The sequence below is a fragment of the Trichechus manatus genome, unplaced genomic scaffold (assembly GCF_000243295.1).
Source record: "Trichechus manatus latirostris isolate Lorelei unplaced genomic scaffold, TriManLat1.0 scaffold00091, whole genome shotgun sequence".
Classification (NCBI taxonomy): Eukaryota; Metazoa; Chordata; class Mammalia; order Sirenia; family Trichechidae; genus Trichechus; species Trichechus manatus.
The window spans coordinates 5,831,035-5,857,216 of NW_004444027.1; the positions used below are offsets into that span (position 1 = coordinate 5,831,035).

Genomic DNA, 26,182 nt, shown 5'->3' on the forward strand with positions numbered 1-26,182 from the left:
AAAAAAAAAAAAAAAAAGACAGAGAAACTCTTTTAGGGAGACCTTCACATAAAGAGGGCATAAAAGCCACTCTTTTTCTTTTAATATTTAGTAAATAGTCAGTTATAAACCAACAAGAGATCAGCAGCCACAATGAAAGGCTTAAGTCCAATAATTGCCCCTCCCCGAAAATATGTCAAACAATTCCAAGCCGAGCTATAGTTCAAAATGGACACTGGTCTTGAATGATCGATGTCCAAAAAGAAAAGGGAAGAGTGAGATAAGAGTCCCCACAGTGCTGTATTATTTACCTGGCTTCCTCCCCTACAGTGTTGTACTGAAAAGTCATTTCCTTTGCTGGCCAATTCCACCCTGCACCCCCAGCTTTGCGTTTGAATCCTGCTTTTGCTTGGACGATATATGTAAACCCCATTGCGCCTGCGTAGTATGATTAAGAATGTTGCTGACGTCTTCTATGAACTCACTACTTGTACACCCCTTTAAAAGTAACTTGCCTGCCTGCCCTCGGCCAGCAGTCTTGGCAGCAGCAGCTCTGACTGACTCCATTTCCTTGTACAATGAAATAAAGGTGTCTTTCCATTCTCCCACCTCGGTCTCTTGTTTATTAGCTAATATGAGTCATGCTGAGTAAGAACCTGGAGTTTCCACCTGGTAACAACTGGGCCTTAGTAGAGACTGAATGCTTAACCACGGGACACCACATTACTATGTGGCCTGAGCCGCCCATCATGAACTGGATGTTGTCCGACCCACAGTCTCATTAAGTTGGATATGCATAGCAGCACTCCATTATTAAATGGAAGTGGCATATACAAGGTCAGGCCTGGGCAGGAACTGAAGGCACAAGTAAGTTGCATGAGGAAGTGGTGCAAATACACATGGTCTCCACTCCTGTCACATTACCTTCCATATCCCAGTCTGCACCTATGGACTCATAGGGAGTTCCTTATGATCAGTTGACTGAGGAAGAGAAAACTCATGCCTGGTTTACAGACAGTTCTGTTCTATATGTAGGCACAACTTGAAAGTGGACAGTGGCAGTCCTATAGCCCTTTTCTGGGAGGGACCTCCCTGAAGGACAGTAGGGAAGGAAAATCCTCCTAATGGGCAGAACTTCGCATAGCGCACCTGGCTGTTCACTTTGTTTGGAAGGAGAAATGTCCAGATGTGCCACTGTATACTGCTTCATGGCTGTGGCCAATGGTTTGGCTGGATGGTCAGGGACTTGGAAGGAACATGACTGGAAACTGGAGACAAGGAGGCATGAGGAAGAGGTATGTGGATAGACTTCTCTAGAATGGGCAAAGAAGTGAAGATACTTGTGTCCCATGTGAATGCTAACCAAAGGGTGACCTCAGCAGAGGAGGATTTTAGCTATTAAGTGGATAGGATAATGCGTTCTGTGGAAACCAGTTGTCCTCTTTCCCCATGCACACCTATTACTGTCCAATGGGCTCATGAACAAAGTGGTCATGGTGGTAGGGATGGATGTTATGCATGGGCTCAGCAACATGGACTTCCACTCACCAAGGATGACTTGGCTACAGCCACTGCTGAATGCCCAATCTGCCAGCAGCAGAGACCAACACTGAGTCCCCGATAAGGCACCACCCCTCTAAGTGATCAGCCAGCAACCTGGTGGCAAGTTGATTACAGTGGACCATCATGGAAAAGGCAGTGTTTTGTTCTTACTAGAACAGACACTTACTTTAGATATGGATTTGCCTTCCCTGCATACAACGCTTCTACCCAAGCTACCATCCATGGACTTACAGAATGCCTCATCCATCATCATGGTATCCCACACAGCACTGTCTCGGACCAAGGGACTCATTTCACAGCAAACTAAATACGGCCATAAGCTCATGCTCATGGAACTCACTGGCCTTACCATGTTCCCTATCATCCTGAAGCAGCAGGTTTGACAGAATGATGGAATGGCCTTCTACAGACACAATTACGGTGCCAGTGCCTTGCAGGGTTGGGGCAGTTTTCTCCAGGAGGTTGTATATACTCTAAAGCAGCATCCAATATATGCTGCTGTTTCTCCCATAGCCAGGACTCATGGGTCCAGGAATCAAGGGGTGGAAACAGGGGTGGCACCACTCATTATTACTCCTAGTGTCCCACTTGCAAGATTTTTGCTTCTTGTCCCTGCGACCTTATGCTCTGTGAATCTAGAGGTCTTAGTTCCAAAAGCAGGAATACTCCCACCTGGAGATACATCACTGATTCCACTGAACTGGAAGCTAAGAATGCCACCTGGCCACTTCAGGCTCCTTGTGCCTCTGAATCAATGGGCAAAGAAAGGAGCTACCATACTGGCTAGTGTGATTGATCCTGATTACCAAGAGGAAATGGATTGATATTACATAATGGAGGTAAAGAATACTATGTCTGGAATGCAGGAGATCCCTTAGGGCATCTTTTAGTACTACCATGCCCTGTGATTAAAGTCAATGGGAGACTACAGCAACCCAATTCTGACATGACTCCTAATGGCCCAGATCCTTCAGGAATGAAGGTTTGGGTCAACCCACAGGCAAAGAACCATGACCAGCTGAGTGCTTGCTGAGTGCAAAGGGAATATGGAATGGGTGGTGGAAGAAGCTAGTTCTAAATACCAGTTACGTCCACATGACCATGCAGAAATGAGGACTGTAACTTATTTCTGGTTTGTATGTGTGCATCAAATATTTTTGTTTTCTGCACTTAATATGGTGTAACAGGGCTAGTGTAATTTTGGTTGTATGTGTGTTCTATCATGTTAGGTGCAAGTACAACTTTATAATTCTCTTTATTCAGAGATTATGTATGGTTTAAAGAGATGTGTACATGTGCCTAGTTGACAAGGGGTGGACTGTGTTGGTTAAGATTGTGTGTCAACTTGGCTGGGCCATGATTCTCAGTGGCTGGGCAGTCATATGATGTTATCACTTCTATGAGATTTGATATAATGTGATCACTTCCATGATCGGATCTGCTGTGAGTAGCCAATTCTTTGAAAAGGAGTTTCTTTGGGCCTGTGGCCAGCATCGAATATAAGAAGACATTCTGGCAAGGCTTGTGGCCATTTTCTCACACTGGATCCTGCAGCTGGGTCTTGTTCATCTGACCTCCAGCTGTTGGGACTTGACCTAGCTGCTTACCTTTAGTCTTGCCCGCTGATCTTGGGATTCATCAATCATTGCAGCCTGTGAGCAAGAGCTCTGCTCTCTGACCTACCGATGTTGGGATCGTCAGCCACCGCAGCTACATGAATCAGGAGAAGCCTCTATCCTGACCCACGGACTTGGAACATTTCAGCTATTTCCTGCATGAGCCATTTCCTTGACATAAATCTCTATGTAAATCTTTATAAATATATAACATACATAAATATATATTATATGTAAATCTCTCTCTCTCTATAAATATATATAGGCTTTACTGGTTTTGCTTCTCTAGAGAGCCAAGTCTAAGCATCTCACTCTCAAATGGTTCAGGAAAAAAAATCATATGCACAAACACAAAGAGAACATGATAAAGCAAATGCGGTAAAATGTTAAAAACTGGTAAGGGTAATTGGGAGTTGTTTGTACTATTCTTTCAAACTTATTGTAAACATGAAGATATTTCAAAATAAAGAGTTACACAAAAATGATGACATTGGATTCAGAGAAGAGGCAAGATCAGAATCAGAGAAACCAGTCAGGAGATTTTTGCAGATTATTTGTAAAAGATGATGACTACAGGAGAAATGAAGAGCAGTAACTAGGTTCTAGAGCTATTTAGAAGGTAAAAGTGATAAGGATTAACAACAGACTGGATATTGGGGTGAGAGGGAGAGGGGTATATCTAGGTTAACTCCAAGTTTTCTGGCTTTTATAACAGGATGTCATTCCCTAAGACAGGGAACTGTGGGGGTCTAGGAGGGTCTGCTCTCCTCTTTTGGACCAAGTCTGAAGATGAATTCAGTTTTAGGCATGTTGAGTTTTGAGGTGTCTTTAAAGGTACAACTTAAGAGGGAAACTGAGTAGCCATTTTGGAGATACAAATCTGGAATTCAGAAGAGAATTATTAGCTAAAGATATTCATTTTTAAGTTATCATTTAAATAGTTACTGAAGCCATAAGCATTTATCAAAAATCTTGATAGAGACTATGAAGGCCAAGTACTGAACTTGAAAAATTCCAATACGTGATGGCCAGTGAGAAGAAGATGAATCTCTAAAGTAGATAGAAAAGATAGAATCAGAGAAATAAGAGGAAAAACCAGGAAATGTATTATCAGAAAAGCCAGTACTGCTGAATGGTCAAGTAAGATGAGGACTGACAAATGCTAGTCATATTTAATGACATGGAAGTCATCTGTGACCTCAGTGAAGGCTGCTCTGGTATAGTGCTGACTAGAGAGAGCTTAGGAATGCTGAAAGAGAAAGAAGGGTTGACAGAGGGTTAAAAAGTGTGTCTGCATGTGATTTTTAAACTGTAAGTTAAAGTGATTGAGCATATTTAAATGGGAAGGGCTGAGTCAAGAAAGAAAAGTTTATAACTGATAGTGAAAGGACTCTGAGACAATGGGAAGGGATGGGATCCAGAGCAAGATAAAAGGATTCATTCATACAACATGTTACCACAGGCTAAGACATGTTCTAGGTAGGCAGTGGGGATACAATGGAGAACAAACAAAATCTCTGCACTTTTAATACTTTTATTTCCATGGAGAAGAAAAACAATAAATTATGTGTGTGCATATATACATATACACATATACATATATAACGATAAGTGCTATGAAGAAAAATAAGGCGACACAGATAAGGATAAAGTGATACAGAGGAACAGAGAATACTATTTTAGACAGAGAGGTCACAGAAGGCCTTGCTGCTCAGGTGACATTATCAGGTGACACTGAAGCAGAAACTTATGTGCCATGATGATAACTGGAGAAATAATCTTCGAAGCAGAGGAAATGGGTCGTTGAGGCAATTTTGTTTTAGAAATACCAAGAGGGCTAGGGCTAGTGTGGATGAGGAGGAGTGAACAAGAGAAGGAATAGTCAGAAATGAGACCGAAATAGCCCATTCATGTACGGCCATGAGGTAAGACATTGGAATTTACTCTAAGTGTAACGGGAAACCACTGGAGGGTTAAGATTGGGGGGTGACTTGAGCTTATTTATGTTTCAAAACGGTCTTTCTTGCTGCTGTGTGCAGAACAGCCTATGGAAGATAACAGCAGACATACGGAGACCAGTTAGGAGGCAAGTATAATCCAGATGATGGTGGCTTAGCCTGGGGTGGCAGCAATGGATGTGAACGCAGAGCCAAAGCATTTGCTGATGGATTGGGCATAAGGTATAAAAAGAGAAGAGCTAAGGACGTCTTCAAGGTTTCTGGCCTGAGCTACAGAGGATACTTTTTACATGGAACTATTTGGTTTACCAATCACCCCACTAGTACAACTTCCCTCTGAGAATACAACAATGTCAAGGGGAAGAGAGTGGAAGTGGATTATAGTACTGAGCCAGGGCTGTGAGAATAGAGAAAATAGGCAGAAAAAAGAATGAGCAGGAAAGGAAAAACATGTAGCTGGGAATGTCAAACCCATTCTGATTTTCATCACCTACAAAATCCATCATCCCACAGAGCAAGTTAGGCCCCCTTTGTCTGCCCTCATAAAAAAACCCGTTCCCATCGAGTCAACCGCGACGCATAGCGACCCTATAGGTACCTTTTACTTACTTTTCTGGTAATTGCATCAAGTACGTAGTTGTATTCTTATCACAAGCCAAAAAATCTTCAACTGTGTAATGTCCTTCTCCCCTAATAGACTGTAAGGTCCATAACGGAACTTACACGTTCACATTTGTATCCCCTGGTTCAGAACAGTGTAGATTCTTAACAAACACTAAATGAATGAATGTTCTAATCTTTGAGAGGAAACAGACAATAGTATCAGATTATTTTAATTAAAAATAATCTGTAAGGCATTTTTGTTAACAAATGTCTGTGATGCCTACAGTTCCTGAATGACTACAGATACATTATTTTTACTCTTTTGCATAATATGTGTAAAATGGTAAAAGTATTTTTAAGTGTTGGGTATAATTTTAACTGAATTACATCAGCTTTGCATAAAATATAACCTAGAATTATCTCTGACCTTTCTCTATCAAATTATCATTTCCCTATCTCAGAAAAATCAATGGTTGATTTAATAATTTTTCCAGGTAATTCACAGGATTATCACCATGAATAATCATTGCATAAAGTGATGTCTTCAGGAGTGACTTGGCTATATTAGATGGTGTACCCAGCCTGCTATGCTTCTAAGCTCTTAAATCTGCTTTAGATAACTTTTCTATCTCCCCTCTTTTACGTGATATCACTTTTTGCTACTGTGAGTATATTTGCTTCTAAAAGTTAATCACTTCTCTTATAAATTGCTGCTTCTAAATAGCAGCAAGCCGTGGAACCAATTTCACAAGATAATGGTTTAGTAAGAGTAAACAGTGCTGACTGCAGGCTTAGGATAATCTATCTGTTCTAAGATATGGACTCTGGCTACATCTATGATTCTATATCTGAAGTTGATTAGTACAAAAATAATGCAAAGATAACTATCTAAAAGAAATGTCAGACTCTATGATGTCAAGTCTCTGCAAAGGCAGTTAAATGATTCTAAAATTCAATTCTTGGGCTTATCAGTTGACCATTAGCTCTTACATGAATACCAAGAAAGATGAAATACATATGACCTCACTTACACTGAGTAGTTGTAGGAACATTTTACAGAAGCTCAGAATAAGTTATAATAAAGAAGTCAATCAATAAATCAATAGAAACTTTCCATCAATCCAACCAAAGAAAATTATTTTGATAAAGAATATTTTTAAGAGAACAAAGTATACTATGACAACATTCAAGGTACTGGTAATCTTTATACTAACAGGTATCATTTTCAGCAAACTAAAGCTCATTTTTCTCTTGGGATGCATCAGTACATACCTTTGAACAAGCGGCAAAGGAAGGAAATTGAGGGTGGAAGTCATGTCCAAACCACAGTCCAACATAATGGTGGTTGATTTGAATTTGAGTACATTGCATGGTAAGGTTGGGTGCCCTGACAGGCAATACTGAAAAAGATCAAATCATTTTTATCAATCATCAATTTTAGAAAAAGCTTAAAAAGTAAGTAAAACTGATAATCTTTTCTCATAAGAAGAGTGTGCAAATTCAGCTAACTTTAAATGGCTTCCTCCTTTTATTGCTCAGGGTGCCACTTCCCCAACAGATCAAAATACTCAAAAGTCTCAGATCACATCCAACTCTTCAAAGAAGTAATTCTTCTGAGAAGTAATTAAATGACCGAAACTGAAAAGTCAAATATTTGATAAATGACTTGTTTTGAAAGACAGTGTGATAAAATTATTTAGAGCAGAGTTTATTTCTTTTTTAATCCTTTTTTAAACTGTGGTAAATATACAGTTAAAAAAACATTTGCCATTTCAACAATCTGTACATGTACAGTTTAGTGACATTAGTTATGTTTATCATGTTGTTCAACCATCACCCTTAACCGTTCGTGAATTTTCGCATCACCCTTAACAGAAGCTCAGTGTTCGCTAGGCATTGTGTCTTCCTTTTCCCCCTCCCTCTACCCTACGCAGGTAACCACTAATAAACTTTGATTAGAGCAGGGGTTTTGGCATAAGATGGCCTGAGCCCAAATTCTGGTCCTGCAAGTTATTAATGTATGATTTTGGGAAACTTACCTAATCTTGCTAAGATTCAGTTCCCTTACCTGTAAGACGTAATATTACAACCTACCCTCAGAGTTGTTGTGAGGACTAAATGGATTAATACAATGCCTGTATGTGCTCATTGTTGGTTGATGCAATTATAGAATCATTAAGGGTCTGAAGAGGTCACCTATATCTGGCAGGGATAATGCACAGGATTTTTTTTTTTTTTTAATTGTAGTTTAGATGAAGGTTTACATAACTAGCTTCTCATTAAACAGTGAGTACACATATTGTTTTATGATATCGGTTAACAACCCCATGACATGTCAACACTCCCTTCTCAACCTTGGGTTCCCTATTACCAGCTTTCTTGTCCCCTCCTGCCTTCTAGTCTTTGCCCCTGGGCTGGTGAGCCCCTTTAGTCTCATTTTGTTTTATGGGGCTGTCTAATCTTTGGCTGCAGGGTGAACCTCAGGAGTGATATCATTACTGAGCTAAAAGGGTATCTGGGGGCCATATTCTCAGGGTTTCTCCAGTCTGTCTGACCAGTAAGTCTGGTCTTTTTTTGTGAGTTAGAATTTTCTTCTGCATTTTTCTCCAGCTCTGTCTGGGAACCTCTACTGAGATCCCTTTCAGAGTAGTCAGTGGTGGTAGCCAGGCACCATCTAGCTGTACTAGACTCAGTCTGGTGGAGGCCATGGTAGTTGTGGTCCATTAGTCCTTTGGGCTAATCTTTTCCTTGTGTCTTTAGTTTTCTTCATTCTCCCTTGCTCCAGATGGGGTGAGACCAGTGGAGTATCTTAGACGGCTGCTCACAGGCTTTTAAGAACCCAGATGCTACTCACCGAAGAAGAATGTAGAACATTTTCTTTATAAACTATGTTATGCCAGTTGAGCTAGATGTTTCCCAAGACCATGGTCTCCACAACCCTCAGCTCAGTAATTCAGTCCCTCAGGGAGTTCGATGTGTCTATGGAGTTTCCATGACCTTGCCTTGTACAAGTTGTGCTGGCTTCCTCAGTATTGTGTACCGATTGACCCTTCACCAAAGTTACCACTTATCTATTGTCTATTTAGTGTTTTTCCATCCCCACCCCTCCCCTCCCTCGTAACCATCAAGGACTGTTTCTTTTTGTGTATAAACCTTTTCATGAGTTTTTACAGTAGTGGTCTCATATAATATTTGTCCTTTGTGATTGATTTATTTCACTCAGCATAATGCTCTCCAGATTCATCCATGTTGAGATGCTTCGCGGATTCATCATTGTTCTTTATCATTTCGTAGTACTCCATTGTGTGTATGTACCATAGTTAGTTTATCCATTCATCTATTGATGGGCATCTAGGTTGTTTCCATCTTTTTTGCTATTGTGAACAATGCTGCAATGAACATAAGTGTGCATATGTCTATTCTCGTGATGACTCTTATTTCTCTTGGACATGTACCTAGAAGTGGGATTGCTGGATCACATGGTATTTCTATAGCTAACTTTCTAAGGCAGCGCCATATCGTTTTCCAAAATGATTGTATCATTTTGCACTCCAACTAGCAATACATAAGATTTCCAATCTCCCCACAGCCTCTCCAATATTTGTTATTTTCTGTTTTTTTGATTCGTGCCAGTAATACCACGGTGAGATGGTTTCTCACTGTGGTTTTGATTTGCATTTCTCTAACGGCTAGTGATCATAAGCATAGTTCTTCAGGTGTCTGTTAGTTGCTTAAATGTCTTCTTTGGTGAACTATCTGTTCATTTACTTTGCCCATTTTTAAACTGGATTATTTGTCTTTTTGTTGTAGAGGTGTTATATTTTTCTGTAGATTTTAGAGATTAACCTTTTGTCAGATTTGTAATAGCCCAAAATTTTTTACCAGTCTGTAGGTTCTCTTTTTACTCTTTTGGTGAACTCTTTTGATAAGCATAGGTGTTTAATTTTTAGAAGATCACAGTTATCTAGCTTATCTTCTGGAGTTTGTGTGTTGTTAGTTACAGTCTGTATCCTGTTAATGCCGTGTATTAGGACCTCTAATGTTGATCCTATTTTCTATTCTATGAACTTTATAATTTTTGGTTTTATATTTACATCTTTGATCCATTTTGAATTAGTTTTTCTGTATGGTGTGAGGTATGGGTCCTGTTTCATTTTCTTGCACATGGACATCTAGTTTTGCCAGCACCATTTGTTAAAATGAGTGTCTTTTCTCCATCTGATGGACTTTGGGCCCTTGTCGAAGATCCGGTGACCATAGGTAGATGGATTTATATCTGGGTTCTCAATTCTGTTGCATTGGTCAAAGTATCTGTCATTGTGCCAGGACCAGGCTTTTTGACTACCATAGCTGTATAGTAGGTTCTGAGGTACTGTGAGTCCTCCTACTTTATTCTTCTTCTTCAACAATGTTTTACTTATTCGGGACCTCTTCCCTTTCCATATAAAGTTAATGACTAGTTTTTCCATCTCGTTAAAGAATTTATTGAGAATTTGGATCAAGGTTACGTTGTATTTATAAATTGCGTTGGGTAGAATTATCATGATCACAATGTTGCTTCTACCTATCCATGAGCATGGTATGTTTTTCCATTTATGTAGCTCCCTTTGGGTTTCTTGCAGTAGTGTTCTGTAGTTTTCTTTGCATAGATCTTTTACACTCCTGGTTAGATTTATTCCTAAGTATTTTATTTTTTTAGAGGCTATTATAAATGGTATTGTTTTCCTGATTTTGTTTTCATCATCTCTTTACTGGTGTATAGAAATCCAACTGATTTTTGTGTGTTTATCGTATATCTTGCTACTCTACTGAATCTTTCTATTAGTTCCAGTAGTTTTCTTCTGGAGTCTTTCTGGTTTTCAACATATAGCATCATATCATCTGCAAATAGTGACAGTTTTACTTCTTCATTACCAATTTACCCATTCCCGTCGAGTCGATTCCGACTCACAGTGACTCTACAGGACAGAGTAAAACTGCCCCACAGAGTTTCCAAGGAGCGCTTGGTGGTTTTGAACTGCCGATCTTTTGGTTAGCAGTCATAGAACTTAATTACTATACCACCAGGGTTTCCATTATCAATTTGGATGCCCTTTTTTCTTTATATTCTTGCCTTATTGCTCTAGCGAAGACTTCCGGCACAATGTTAAATAGGAGTGGTGATAAAAGGCATCCTTGTCTTTTTTCTGTTCTCAAGGGAATGTTTTCAGCCTCTCTCCATTAAGAATGATGTTGACTATTGGTTTTATATAGGTGCCCTTTATTATGTCGAAGAACTTCCCTTCTATACCCATTTTACTAAGAGTTTTTATCAGGAATGGGTGTTGGACTTTGTCGAATGCTTTTCTGCATTGATTGAGATGATCACATGATTCTTTTATTTATGAGGTGGATTACGTTGATTGATTTTCTCATGTTGAACCATCCTTGCAAACTTGGTATGAATTCTACTTGGTCATGGTGTATTATTTTTCAATATGATACTGAATTCTACTGGCTAGAATTTTGTTGAGAATTTTTGCATCTATATTCATGCGAGATACTGGTCTGTAATTTTCTTTTTTTGTGGTGTCTTTGCCTGGTTTTGGTATCAGGGTTATGCTGGCTTCATGCAATGAATTTGGAACCATCTCTTCCTTCCTTTTCTATGTTCTGAAATAGTTTGAGTAGCACTGGTGTGAGCTCTTGTCTGAATGTTTGGTAGAATTCTCCAGTGAAGCCATCTGGGCCAGGGCTTTTTTTTGTTGGGAATTTTTTAAAATTATGTTTTCAATTTCTTCTCTTATTATGGATCTGTTCAGATTTTCAACAACATTTTGTGTTAGTCTGGGTAGGCAGTGTGCTCTAGAAATGTGTCCATTTCCTCTAAGTTTTCAAATTTGTTGGAATATAGTTTTTAATAATACTCTTTGTTATGATCCTTTTTATTTCAGTTGGGTCTACTGTAATGTCCCCTAATGTACAGGATTTTATAGAACTTATATTCCATAGTGGCATTCACTAATGTCTTTGACATTTGTGTATCCCACAAAAATAGGTAAAGTGAATGAACAGTTTTACAAATATTGCATATTGCTAGTTTGCCCTCCGGGAATACAGACTCAATTCAGAGTGGCACCACTAGTGAGTGCAGAAGTAAATATTCTAGCTGGAATAAGGATTTATAATTTTTTCCCTAGCTAAAGCATTCAGCAATGCTTTCATGTTAATTTTATTTCTACTTTATAATAAAGATGTAGGTTTTCCTACGTGATAATTTAGTATCTATATTTTCTATATTCCTGTTGATCTCTTTCTTCCTCTGAGTAGAATTTGGTTCTGAAACTTTTATATGTTTAACATATATAGGCGCTGTCTATAATTTTTTGCATAAAATTTGACAGCTATACTTAGTATTTATCTTTCATTAAAAAAACAAACTTTTATTATAGACTATCGAAAACGTACAAAATAAGTAAAATAATATAAAGAACTCCCATGTATTCATTACTCAGCTTTAAGAATTATCCACATCTGCCTATCTTGTTTTCCTTTTGATGCTGATAAACTTGTGCAGAATTTCTACGTATGTCAAAAACCCCATCTGGTGTCTGAAAAATATTACTTCCTTAAATAGTCCTAAACTGATCTTAGTCACAATTGGGACAAAATTTGAGTCCATTTTCCTAAATATCTTAGTAAAATTCATTAGAGCTGATTTTTTTCACCTTTGTCAAGTTATTACTGGTTTGTAACATCTCAAAGTCCTGTAATAGACTGAATATATTTCTGAAGTCTCTATTTTGTACCACTGGTCTTTTTCTTTTTCTTTTTTTTTCATTTTTACCTCCAATGCTATAAAGTTCATGCCTTCTATTACTTTCAAATAAACCCACTGCCATCCAGTCAATTCCTATTTATGGCGAGTCTATAAAACAGTGTAGAAGTGCCCCATTGGATTTCCAAAGCTGTAATCTTTATGGAAGCAGACTGCCACATCTTTCTGCCATGGAGCAGCTGTTGGGTTTGAACCACTGACCTTTCGGTTACCAGGCAAATGCTTAACCGATGTGCCACCAGGGATCCTTAATATTTTCAAAAACGTTAGAACAATTAGACTTCAATTCTCAAAAATCATTTTACAACAGGGATGTAAAGGCAGGCTACATTAAATGCATATATTAATTTAGGCAATGCTGTCATCTTTACTACATAATAACATTTCTCTGAATCAGCAGCAATGTATTGCTTTCTATTTTATTAACCTTGTTATTCCTTTAATTGATGCTCTGGAAGCATTTCATAAGTTTAGATATATTGTGTTTCCATTTCATTCATTTCTAAATATTATATAATTTCCAGTGTGATTTCTCTTTGAGCCACATATTAGTGTATGTTTGCGTATGTGTTTGGTTTAATTTCCAAATATATTGGTTATCCTTTCATTATTGATTTCTAATTGTTGTAGAAAACAGAATCCATATATTAATTTTTTAGTGTTTGTTGATGTTTCTTTGTGGCCTTGTACACTGTACACAGTCAATTTTTACAAATGGTTCAATATGCAGGAAAATTGAAAAATATACTCTAATTGTTGTGTACAGAGTAGATTAAATTTATTATCTTGTTTAAATCTCCTATAGCGTTACTTACTTGAGTCCTAGGAGAGAGAAATGTGTTAAAATGTCCTACTATGATAGTGAAAGAAACGGAACAATTGAAGATAGATATCCTAGGCATTGGCAAATTGAAATAGACGGGTATTGGCCATTGTGAATCAGACAATCATATGGTCTACAATGTCGGGAATGACAAATTGAAGACGAACAGGGTCCCATTCATTGTCAAAAAGAACATTTCAAGATCTGCTCTGAAGTACAATGATGGTATAGGATAGGATAGGATAATATCCATATGTCTACAAAGAAGATCAGTAAATACCACTATTATTCAAATTTATGAAGAAACTACTAATGCCAAAGGTGAAGAAATTGGAAGATTTTTACCAACTTCTGCAGTCTGAAATCGATCAGACATGCAATCAAGATGTATCGGTCATTACTGGTGATTGGAATGTGAAAGGTGGAAACAAAGAAGGATCAGTAGTTAGAAAATATGGCCTTGGTGAAACAAATGACACCAGAGATCGCATGACAAAATTATGAAAACTAATGATCTATCTATTGCAAAAAGCTTTTTCAACAACATAAATGGTGACTATACACGTGGACCTTGCCAGATGGAATGCAGGAATCAAATCGACTACATCTGTAGAAAGAGATGATCAAGAAGCTCAATATCATCAGTCAGAACAAGGCCAGGGGCTGGCTCTGGCATCAGTTGCTTGTATGCAAGTTCAAGCTGAAGTTGAAGAAAATTAAAACAAGTCCATGAGAGTCAAAGTATGACCTTGAGTATATCCCACCTGAATTTAGAGACCATCTCAAGAACAGATTTGACACATTTAACGCTAATGACTGAAGACCAGACAAGTTGTAGGATGACATCAAGGACATCAGACTGCAGAAAGCAAAAGGTCATTAAAAAGACAGAAAGAAAGAAAAGACAAAAATGGATGTCAGAAGAGACTCTGAAACGTGTAACTGAACGTACAGCAGCTAAAGCGAATGGAAGAAATGATGAAATCAAAGAAGTGAACAGAAGACTTCAAAGGGCATCTCAAGAAGACAAAGTATAATAAAATGTGCAAAGACCTGGAGTTAGAAAACCAAAAGGGAAGAACATGCTTGGCATTTCTCAAGCTGAAAGTACTCCAGAAAAAATTTAAGCCTCGAGTTGCAATTCTGAAGGATTCTATGGGCAAAATACTGAACGATGCAGGAAGCATCAAAAAAAGATGGAAGGAATATACGATCATTATACCAAAAAAAAAAAAAAAAAAAAAAATCTGTCTGACGTTCAACCATTTCAGGAGATAGCATATGATTAAGAACTGACGGTACTGAAGGAAGAAGTCTAAGCTGTACTGGAGGCACTGGTGAAAAACAAGGCTCCAGGAATTGACAGAATAACAACTGAGATGTTTCAACAAATGAATGCAAGGCTGTAAGCCCTCACTGGTCTATGCCAAGAAACTCGGAAGATAGCTTCCTGGCCACTTGACTGGAAGAGATCCACATCTGTGCCCATTCCAAAGAAGGTGATCCAGCAGAATGCAAAAGTTATAAAACAGTACCATTAATATCACAGGCAAGTAAAATTTTGCTGAAGATAATTAAAAAAAAAAGGTTGCAGGGAACTGTCAGAAGTTCAAGCCAGATTCAGAAGAAGATGTGGAATGAGACATACCATTGCTGATGTCAGATGGATCTTGGCTGAAGGCAGAGAATACCACAAAGATGTTGGTTTACCTGTACTTTATTGACTATGAAAAGGTATTCGATGTGTGGATCACTGCATACTATGGGTAACATTGTGAAGAATGCGAATTCCAGAACACTTAACTGTGCTCACGAGGAACTTGTATATAGACCAAGAGGCAGTTGTTTGAACAGAACAAGGGGATCAGGAAAGGTGTGTGTCAGAACTGTGTCCTTTCAACATATTTATTCAATCTGTACACTGAGCAAATCTGATAAACTTGACTATATGTAGAAGAATGTGTCATCAGGATTGGAGAAAGACTCATTAACAACCTGAGATATGAGGTGAAAGTGAAAGTGAAGAGTATTTGCACTTGATGATGAAGATCAAAGACTACAGTTCAGTAAGAAGTACACCTCAACATAAAGAAAACAAAAATCCTCACAACGGGACCAATAAGCAACATGATGAAAAACGGAGAAAAGACTGAAGTTGGCAAGGATTTCATTTTAGTTGGATCCAAAGTCTACACCCACAGAAGCAGCAGTCATGAAATCCATTGATCTATGTTGCACTGGGCAAATGTGCTGCAAAAGATCTCTTTCAAATGTTAAAAACTAAATATGTAACCTGGAGTACTAAAGTGCAACCGACCCAAGCCACGGTATTTTCAATTACCTCATATGCATGTGAAAGCTAAACAATGAATAAGAAAAATCAAAGAAGAAATGATGCACTTGAATTATGGTGTTGGCAAAGAATACTGAATGTATCATGGACTGCTAGAAGAATGAACAAATCTGTCTCGGAGGAGGTACAGCCAGAATACTGCTTAGAAGTACGGATGACGAGTCTTCATTTCATGCAGTTTGGACGTATCAGAAGGTACTAGGCCCTGGAGAAGGACATCAGGCTTGGTAAGTGGAGGATCACTGAAAAAGAGGAAGACCTTCATCAAGATGGACTGACACAGTGGCTACAACAATGGACTCAAACACAGCAGAGATTGTGAGGATGGTGTAGGACCAGGCAGTGTTTCGTTCTGTTGTACACAGGGTTGCTGTGTGATGGAATTGACTCAGTGGCAATGGATTTCGTTTTGGGTTTCTATTCTTACTAGAAACGCCAAAATTAAAAAGGTGGAAAAGTGCTGGTGGGCTTGAAGAGCAAGTAAAAACCTCATACATTGTCAGTGGGAATGCAAACTTGTCTACCCACTCTGGAAAACAGTTTGGTAGTTTCTTATAAAGTTAGATATATATCTATCATATAATCCAGCAATCCCACTCTTAAGTATTTATTTCACTCAAGAGAAATGAAAATATATGCCCCTACAATAACCTGTACGTGACAATTTATAACAGCTTTATTCGTAACTGTTAAAACTGGAAATAACTCAAATGAGGAACCAAAATCTTCCAGGGTAGTGAACACTTCTCTGCCCCAATACACCTGATGATTATAAACATTGACTGCCATCAGTAAGTGTGGCTCATTAGGAGATACTGGATGCCTTAACTGGGTATTTAAGCCTCACAGTGTGGCAGGAAAAGGGGAGAGCACACTCTATTGAGAATCTCGGTCTTATATCTTGCCATTATGAGTTACTGGCTTCCACTGAGTCAAATTTGCCTAACTTGGAACTGTTATTCCTGGTAAGAGTTTTGGGTCAAGCCCACCAATACCCAGAGAATTCTATAAATATATTTCAGTTTTATTTGGTAATCTTTCAAATTTTTCAACTTCCTATTTTGATTCTATTTGGCAGGGGAGCTGTTAATTGTGCCAACCATACTCACTGTCAAACTAAATACATAGCTGAATAAAACTGAGGGATAATTTTTCACTTGTGCAGAAAACCCATAGCACGCGTGGAAAATATAGAAAAGTCACTTTCTGGATGGAGAGTGGATAGATATCACACACAGCTGAGTAACAGAAACATGGCTGCTCCCTCATGCTTATCTTGTTCTCTGCCTTGGTTTTCCATGAAAATGAATAAAGAAGCAGAGAGATGTGATAAAAAGCAAAATGTCACCACAGAAGTTCAGGAAGGTGCACAAGCTCAGGAAAACAGGGAGAAGTTGGCCTGGCAACCAACACTGCTCTCTGGCACGAGCACTAAAAAGCAATTACATTTGATTAAAAAACATTTCAGGGATTTGGGCAGACATGGCTGTGGCAGCATGCTTGTCCGTTTTCTCATTCTTACCTATTCTGTAATATTCTTTGGACTCGGGCAGACATGGCTGTGGCAGCATGCTTGTCCGCTCCCCACATTTGTCCTTTTGAATATATGTCAAATAAAGCTTTGTTTACTTAAAAAAAAAAAAAAAAATTTCAAAGGAGGCCGGGCAAAGACGGCAGAGTGCTCAGACGCTTCCTGTGTCCCTTTTACAACAAAGACCCAAAAACACAAGTGATTATATATAAAAATATAGGGGCCCTAAACATCAAAGGCAAAGTTGAGGAATCAGACTGAGTGGCAGGGGTAAGGAGAGACAGTTTGGGAGTAGCAAGGAGTTGCCAGACCTGACCTGGCGTGAGACAGTGCCCTTCAGGACAGATCGGCTTGCAAGCATGGTGAGGCAAACAGTGGTGCTCAGGAGGCGTTTTCCACATTGGGAGAGACCCAGCGGCAGAACCAGTGAAAAGCAGTGCTCAATTAGCAAAAGATAAGTACTTGCATCTGCCCTACTGTGCAGATCAAAAAACACCCCCTTTGGGGAAAACCCCTCTCCCATTCACCTGCCGCCTTCCTTGTCTGCCACTGGGTCCTGGGCACGCTTCAGGGATTGCCGAGTCCCCTGGGTTGCAAGTAGGACCCGTCACGGGCCCTGAGCCATTCTCCCGGCCTTGGAGAAGGAACAAATTAACAAGCAGGGAAAAAATAATCTGCTGGCTCCTCTAAGCCAGGAACTCAGGGTATCCACAGCTCCTTTACCTAGTCACAGGTATAAGGGGTCCACAGACATTGAATGCCTTTCACCTCTGCATAGCCCTGTGTGGGCCCATTTCAACAGCGTAGGCCCTCGCTTCCACAGTACAACAGTGTATACACCTGAAGCATAACTGCAACTGTATCAGCTATATGGTGAAGTGGCAGGTTTGTGACATTTGAAACCATTCTGCTCATTAAGCAGGGTCCTCCCCTAACCACATCAGGGGCCCGAGGACTTGTGGCTCCAACCACGCCACCTAGCCACCCACAAGAGGGGTCCAAGAATAACTGGTGCACACTAGTCCTTATAGCCAACAGAACTGGGTGCTCATAGTCTGGCTGCAAAACCCACTCACCTACACACTCTAGGGAACAGGGACACGCTTTCCTCCTAGACACTCAGCGGCAGCCATCAGCCCCCTGCCTTGCTCAGCGTGTGACCCCCTACTACAGCCAGATACCTGTGCCTACACCAATCACCCCTGCCTGTCTAGGACTGTAGAAAAACATAAGGATTCAACAAATACAAAATCAACAACAATGAAAAAGATGAAAAGAAAATACATAAAGAAAAATGACTCAGCACAGAAAATTAAGTGGAATGAAGAAACTGTGAACAACACACAAAAAAAGACATCAAAATGACAGCACTGAATTCATACCTATCAATAATTATGCTGAATGTAAACAGACTAAACGCACCAATAAACAGAGAGTGGCAGAATAAATAAAAAAAACTATATGCTGCCTACAAGAGACACAACTTAGACTTAAAAATACAAACTAAAACTCAAAGGATGGAAAAAAACATATCCAGCAAACAACACTCAAAAAAGAGCAGGAGTGGGAATATTATTAATCTCTGACAAAACAGACTTTAAAGTAAAATCCACCACAAAGGATAAGGAAGGACACTGTATAATGACTGAAGGGTCAAAACACTGGGAGGACATAACTATAATAAATATTTACGCACCCAACGACAGGACTCCAAAATACATAAAACAAATTCTAATGCTGTTCAAAAGAGACATAGACAGCTCCACAGTAATAGCAGGAGACTTCAACACACCAGTTTCAGTGAAGGACAGAACATCTAGAAAGAAGCTCAGTAAAGACACGGAAGATCTAAATGCCACAATCAACCAACTTGATCTCATGAACATATACTGAACACTCCACCCAACAGCAGTGAAGTATACTTTCTTTTCCAACACACGTGGAATATTCTCCAGAATAGACCACATATTAGGTCATAAAGCAAGCCCTAACAGAATCCAAAGCATTAAAATATTACAAAGCATCTTTTCTGACAATAAGGCCATAAAAGTAGAAATCAATCACAGAAAAAGCAAGGAAAAAAATCAAACATGAAAACTGAACAACACCTTGCTCAAAAACTACTGAGTTATAAAAGAAATTAAGGATGGAATAAAGAAATTCATAGAATCAAACGAGAATGAAACAACATCCTACCAGAACCTTTGGGATATAGGAAAAATAGTGCTCAGGTCAGTTTACAGTAATAAATGCACACATCCAAAAAGAGGAAAGGGCCAAAATCAAAATATTAACCCTACAACTGGAACAAGTAGAAAGAGAGCAGCAAAAGAAGCCGTCAGGCACCAGAAGAAAGGAAATAATAAGAATTAACAGCAGAATTAAATGAAATAGAGAATAAAAAAGCAATTGAAAGAATTAACAAGATCAAAAGCTGGTTCTTTGAAAAGATCAACAAAATCGATAAACCATTAGTCAAACTGACAGAAGAGAAACAGTAGAGGAAGCAAATGAGATGGGTAGTATCACAACAGACCCAACTGAAATTAAAAGAATCATAACAGAATACTATGAAAAACTGTACTCTAACAAATTTGAAAACCTAGAGGAAACGGACAAATTTCTAGAAATTCACTACCTACCTAAATTAACATAAACTGAGGTAGAACAACTAAATAAACCTATAACAAAAGGAGATTGACAAGGTAATTAAAAAACTCCCAACAAAAAAAAGCCCTGGCCTGGACAGTTGCACTGGAGAATTCCACCAAAGTTTCAGAGAACAGTTAACACCACTACTACCAAAAGTATTTTGGAACATAGAAAAGGATGGAATACTACCAAACTCATTCTATGAAGCCAGCATAACCCTGATACCAACACCAGGTAAAGATATGACAAAAAAAGAAAATTACAGACCAATATCCCTTATGAACATTGATGCAAAAATCCTCAACAAAATTCCAGCCAACAGAATTCAACACCGTATCCAAAAAATAATTCACCACGATCAAGTGGGATTTATACCAGCTATGCAGGGATGGTTCAACATTAGAAAAACAATCAATGTAATCTAGCACATTAATAAAACCAAAGACAAGAATCACATGATCTTATCAATCCATGCAAAAAAGGCATTTGACAAAGTCCAACACCCATTCATGATAAAAACTCTCAACAAAATAGGAATAGAAGGGAAATTCCTCAACATAATTAACAGCATTTATACAAAGCGAACAGCCAACATCATCCTAAATGGAGAGATTTTGAAAGCATTCCCCCTGAGAACAGAAACCAGACAAGGATGCCCTTTATTACCACTCTTATTCAACATTATGCTGGAGGTCCTAGCCAGAGCAACTAGGGTAGAAAAAGAAATAATGGCATCCACATTGGTAGGGAAGAAGTCAAAGTATCTTTATTTGCAGATGATATGGTCTTATACACAGAAAACCCCAAAGAATCCACAAGAAAACTCCTGGGACAAATAGAAGATTTCAGCAAAGTATCAGGATACAAGATAAACATAAAAAAATCAGTTGGATTCCTCTACACCAACAAACAGAGCTTGGAAGAAGAAATCACCATATCAGTACCATTCATTTATAATAGCCCTCAAAAGATAAAATACTGAGGAATAAATCTAACCAGAGATGTAAAAGACCTATACAATGAAAACTACAAGACACTACCACAAGAAACCAAGACAGACCTATATAAGTGAACATTTATGCCCATCAAAAGACTTCACCAAAAATTAAAAAGATAACCTACAGACTGGGAAAAAATTTTTGGCTACGACAAATCCGATCAGTGTCTAATCTCTAAAATCTACAAGATACTGCAAAACCTCAACAATCAAAAGACAAATAACCCAATTAAAAAATGGGCAAAGAGTATGAATAGGCACCTCATCAAAGAAGACACTCAGGCAGCTAACAGACATGTGAGGAAACGCTCACGATCATTAGCCATTAGAGAAATCGAAATCAAAACTACAATGAGATACCATTTCACCCCAACAAGGCTAGCATTAATCCAAAAAACACAAAATAATAAATGTTGGAGAGGTTGTGGAGACACTGGAACACTTATACACTGTTGGTGGGAACGTAAAATGGTACAACCACTTTGGAAATCAATTTGGTGCTTCCTTAAGAAACTAGAAAAAGAAGTACTATACATTCAGTAATCCCATTCCTTGGTACATATCCTAGAGAAATAAGTCATTACATGAATAGATGTATGCAAACCTATGTTTGTTGCAGAACTGTTCACGACAGAAAAAAGATGGAAGCAACCTAGGTGCCAACAGTGGACAAATGGATAAACAAATTATGGTATAGCCACACAACGGAATACTATGCAATGATAAAGAACAAGGATGAATCCATGAAATGTAACATGGAGGAATCTGGAAGGCAATATGCTGAGTGAATTTAGTCAGTCACAGAAGGACAAATATTATATAAGACCACTATTATAAGAACTCAAGAAAAGGTTTAAACACAGAAGAAAACATTCTTTGATGGTTATGAGGGTGGGGACGGAGGGAGAGGGATATTCAGTAGCTAGATGGTAGACAAGATTATCTTAGATGAAGGGAAGGACAACACACACTACAGGGAAAGTCAGCACAAGTGGACTAAACCAAAGCTAAGAAGTTACCTGAATACAACCAAACACTTCGAGCAACAGAGTAGCAGGGGCAGGGGTCTGCAGATCATAGTTTTGGGGGACATCTAGATCAACTGGCATAACAAAGTTTATTAAGAAAATGTTCTGTATCTCACTTTGGTGAGTGACGTCTGGGGTCTTATAGCGAGTGGCCATCTAAGATGCATCAGTTAGTCCCAACCTACCTGGAGCAAAGGAGAATGAATAACACCAAAGACACAAGGAAAGTATTAGCCCAAGAGACAGAAATGGCCACATAAACCAGAGACTTCATCAGCCTGAGATCAGAAGAACTAGATGGTGCATGGCTACCACCAATGACCGCCCTGACAGAGAACACAACAGAGAGTCCCTGATGGAGCAGGAGAAAAGTGGGATGTATAACTCAAATTGCAGTAAAAAGACCAGACTTAATGGTTTGATTATGACTGGAGGGATCCCAGAAGACAAGGCCCCCAGACTGTCTGTTAGCCCCAAACTAAAACCATTCCCAAGGTCCACTCTTCAGAGAAAGATTAGACTGTAGTATGGGGCATAAAATGATACTTGTGAAAAGGGTGCTTCTTAGGTCGAGTAGATACATGAGACTAAATGGGCAGCTCCTGACCAGAGGCAAGATGAGACAGCAGAGAGGGTCAGGCACTGGTTGAATGGACACGGAAAACCTAGGGTGGAAAGCAGGAGTGTGCTGTCACAGTATAGGGAGAGTAACTAGGGATTACATAACAACGTATATATAAATTTTTGTATGAGAGACTAACTTGAATTGTAAACTTTCACTTACAGCACAATTTAAAAAAAAAACCAGTATACAGAGCTACACATATGGCTCCTTTTTTGTAAAATAAAAAAATACATATTTTTACAGAAATAACTGCGTCTTCTACGTTTGTTTGCCAATCACGCCCTCCTCCCAGGAGGTATTTTTGTAAGCACCCTATGCTAATTTTTTCCACAGCAATATGAAAAAAAAACTGGCATAGTATAGAAGTGCTTACGAAAAGTACCTTGCAGGGAAGCAGCAGCTGTCAAACATAGAAGGCGTGTGTTATTTGCACAAAATATGGTATATATACACATACACATACATATACATGTTGTTAGGTGCCGTCAAACGAGTTCCAACTCGTAGTGACCCTATGTACAAGAGAATGAAACACTGCCCAGTCCTGTGCCATCCCTATAATCATTGTTATGACCAAGCCCATTGTTGCAGCCACTGTGTCAATCCATATTGTCACGGGTCTTCCTCTTTTTTGCTGACCCTCTACTCTACCAAGCATGATGTCCTTCTCCATGGACTGATCCTTTCTGATGACATGTCCAAAGTATGTGAGATGAAGTCTTGCCATCCTTGCTTTTAATGAGCATTCTGGCTGTACTTCTTCCAAAACAGATTTGTTCGTTGTTCTAGCAGTCCATGGTGTATACAATATTCTTCGACAACACCGTCTTCCTTATTCACTGTCCAGCTGTCACATGCATATGAGGTGACTGAAAACATGGTGGCTTGGGTCAGGTACACCACAGTCCTTTAAGTGACATATTGGCTTTTTAACATTTTAAAGAGATGTTGGATTTGCCCAATGCAATGCTTCATTTGATTTCTTGAAGGCTGCTTCCTTCGGTGTTGATTGTGGATCCAAGTAAAATGAAATACATTACAATTTCATTATTTTCTCCATTTATCATGATGTTGTGTATTGGTCCCATTGTGAGGATTTTTGTTTTCTTTATATTGAGGTACAATCCATACTGAAGGCTGTAGTCTTTGATCTTCATCAGTAAGTGCTTCAAGTCCTCTTCACTTTCAGCAAGCCAGGTTGTATCATCTGCATACCAAATGTTAATAACTCTTCCTCCAATCCTGGTGCCATATTCTTCTTCATCTAGTCCAGCTTCTTGGATTATTTGCTCAGCATACCGACTAAATAAATGTGTGAAAGGATACAACCCTGACACATACCTTTCCTGACTTTAAACCATGCAGTATCCCCTTGTTCTGTTTTAATGACTCTTTCTTGATCTATGTACAGGTTCCTCATTATCACAATTAAGTGTTTTGGAATTCCCATTCTTTGCAATATTATCCATAACTTCTTATGATCAACACTGACAAATACCTTTGTATAGTCAATAAACACATGTAAACATCTTTCTAGTATCCTATGCTTTTAGCTATGATCCATGTGTCATCAGCAATGATATTCCTTGTTCCACGTCATCTTCTAAATCCAGCTTGAATTTCTGGCAGTTCCCCGTTAATATGCATGCATACAGATACATACATATATGCACACATATATATATATACATACACATATATTCATAAACTGTTGCCATCGATTTGATGCCAACTCACAGTCACCATACAGGACAGAGTAGAATTGCCACATAAGGTTTCTAAGGAGCGCCTGCAGGATTTGGACTGTTGACCTTTTGGTTAGCAGCCTTAGCTGTTAACCGCTATGCCACCGGGGTTACCACACATATATAAACACACATATGTATTTATTATTGTTTTTGTTGTTCTAGTTACTGTAGAGTTGACTTCGACTCATGGTGACCTTTTGTGTGCAGAGTAGAACGGCTTCATAGCGTTTTCAAGGGTGTGATCTTTCAGAAGCGGATCACCAGGCTTGTCTTCTGAAGTGCTTGTTGGTGGGACTGAACCACCAACTTTTTGGCTAGAAGTCAAGCACTTAACCATTTACACCACCTAGGACTCCATATATATTTACAGCTATATTTAAAAAAAAAAAAAAATACTGGAAGCAAGTACACGAAACTTGTAAGAGGTTACTACAAGGAGAGGGTAGTTGACTATACTGGAACTTTCACTTTCTACTTTAGATATTTCTACATTTTTGACTTCAGTTTTTCTTTTTAACATTGGCCAATTTTTTTTAAATATCAGAATTATTTTCCCATTTTTGGAAAACCGAGCAATTATCATGGAGATTTCTATTGCCAACAAAATTTTACAAAAGGTGGAGAAGGAAGAGTTAATATTATTTGGAGGAAAGGAAATAAGAATACGGAAGACAGAAATAAGCGTAGATAACAATAATAAATTATGGAAAGTAACACTCCAACATTTCATAGAAACTATAAACATAGACATATGCTGCAGAGCAAAAGCTGTATCCTTCTCCCCAAATAAACTGCATTAAAGGTCATACATGATTGACTTATGCCCTGTTTTTTGTCTTAGGGCCTATAGTGTTTGTTGTTTCTGTGATTTCTTTTCACATTTTAAATGAACATTATTAATCCAATATGCTGTGTAAGAACAAAAAACAATAAGTAGTTTAAAAAAAAAACAAGGACTTCCAGCAAAATGGCGGTCTAGGCAGAAGCACCACGTTGGCCCTCCACAGCAAAGATCCAAAAAACTAAGCCGAACAGAGAAAACAACAATCCTGAAACCCTAAAACATCAAATGAAGAGATAAAGAAGTTAGCCAAGCACGAAACGGAGTGAGAAAACTGACAGAGAATGGACAGCGAGGAGAGATTCATGCAGAGGACCCCTACCAGCTAACGCAGCACGGATCCACCATCTTGGACTCCTGTCAGAGACCAGCAAACGGGGTACAAGAAAGCAGCCTCATGGAGCGTCCAGTGGGAAACAAAACAACTGCAGTCTCCCCGCTACATCCTGCCTACCTGCGCCGTGCACTTGGCATCGCACCACCAGGAAGCGCGGGCGCGGCCTGCTGGAGCCTGCCCTGCGCTGATTGCCGGCCCGCCCTCGTGGCTACGGTGAGTGCCGCGGACGGCCTGTCCCGGTGACTCCTCTTCAGCTGGACCTGCCCTGCCGTGCCATGTCCGGGTGACTGACCCTGCCAAATGGAAAAGGAGGCAAAGAGTGTTGTGCCCACGGACGAGCAGACAACAGGGAGCACACAGTCCACCTGCTCAGGCATAGTCAAATTTTAAAAAGAAAAGGGACGAGACAGACAAATCTACGATCAATAAATGAGAAAAATAACTACTGAATGCCCTGAAGGCAGCAGACAATATCAAAACATTTACAAAAATAGGACAGGATGGTTCCAGTAGGCATCCAAAATAAAACACCACATGACATCCCAGTGGAAGAAAATGCACTAGAACTACCTGATAGGGAATTCAAATCTCTAATAGTCAGAATTCTCCAAGAGCTGAGGCAAAAAGCTGACAAACATGAGGAAAAAATAGACAAATTCATGGAAAATACAGACAAAAAATTGGAAGAATTCAGGAAAATAATGCAGGAAC

The 26,182-nt window shown here is 39.0% G+C and overlaps 1 protein-coding gene across 2 annotated transcripts in view; it reads right to left on the bottom strand.

The window, feature by feature from the left end:
* The window catches only part of INTS9 (integrator complex subunit 9), a 157,717-nt gene that overhangs the window by 102,344 nt on the left and 29,191 nt on the right, over positions 1-26,182 (bottom strand). For both annotated transcript variants that reach the window (XM_004382191.2, XM_023736736.1), the window contains exon 2: positions 6,992-7,119. In XM_004382191.2, coding sequence (XP_004382248.1) covers positions 6,992-7,119 — 128 coding nt within the window. The remainder of the gene's footprint in view (positions 1-6,991; positions 7,120-26,182) is intronic.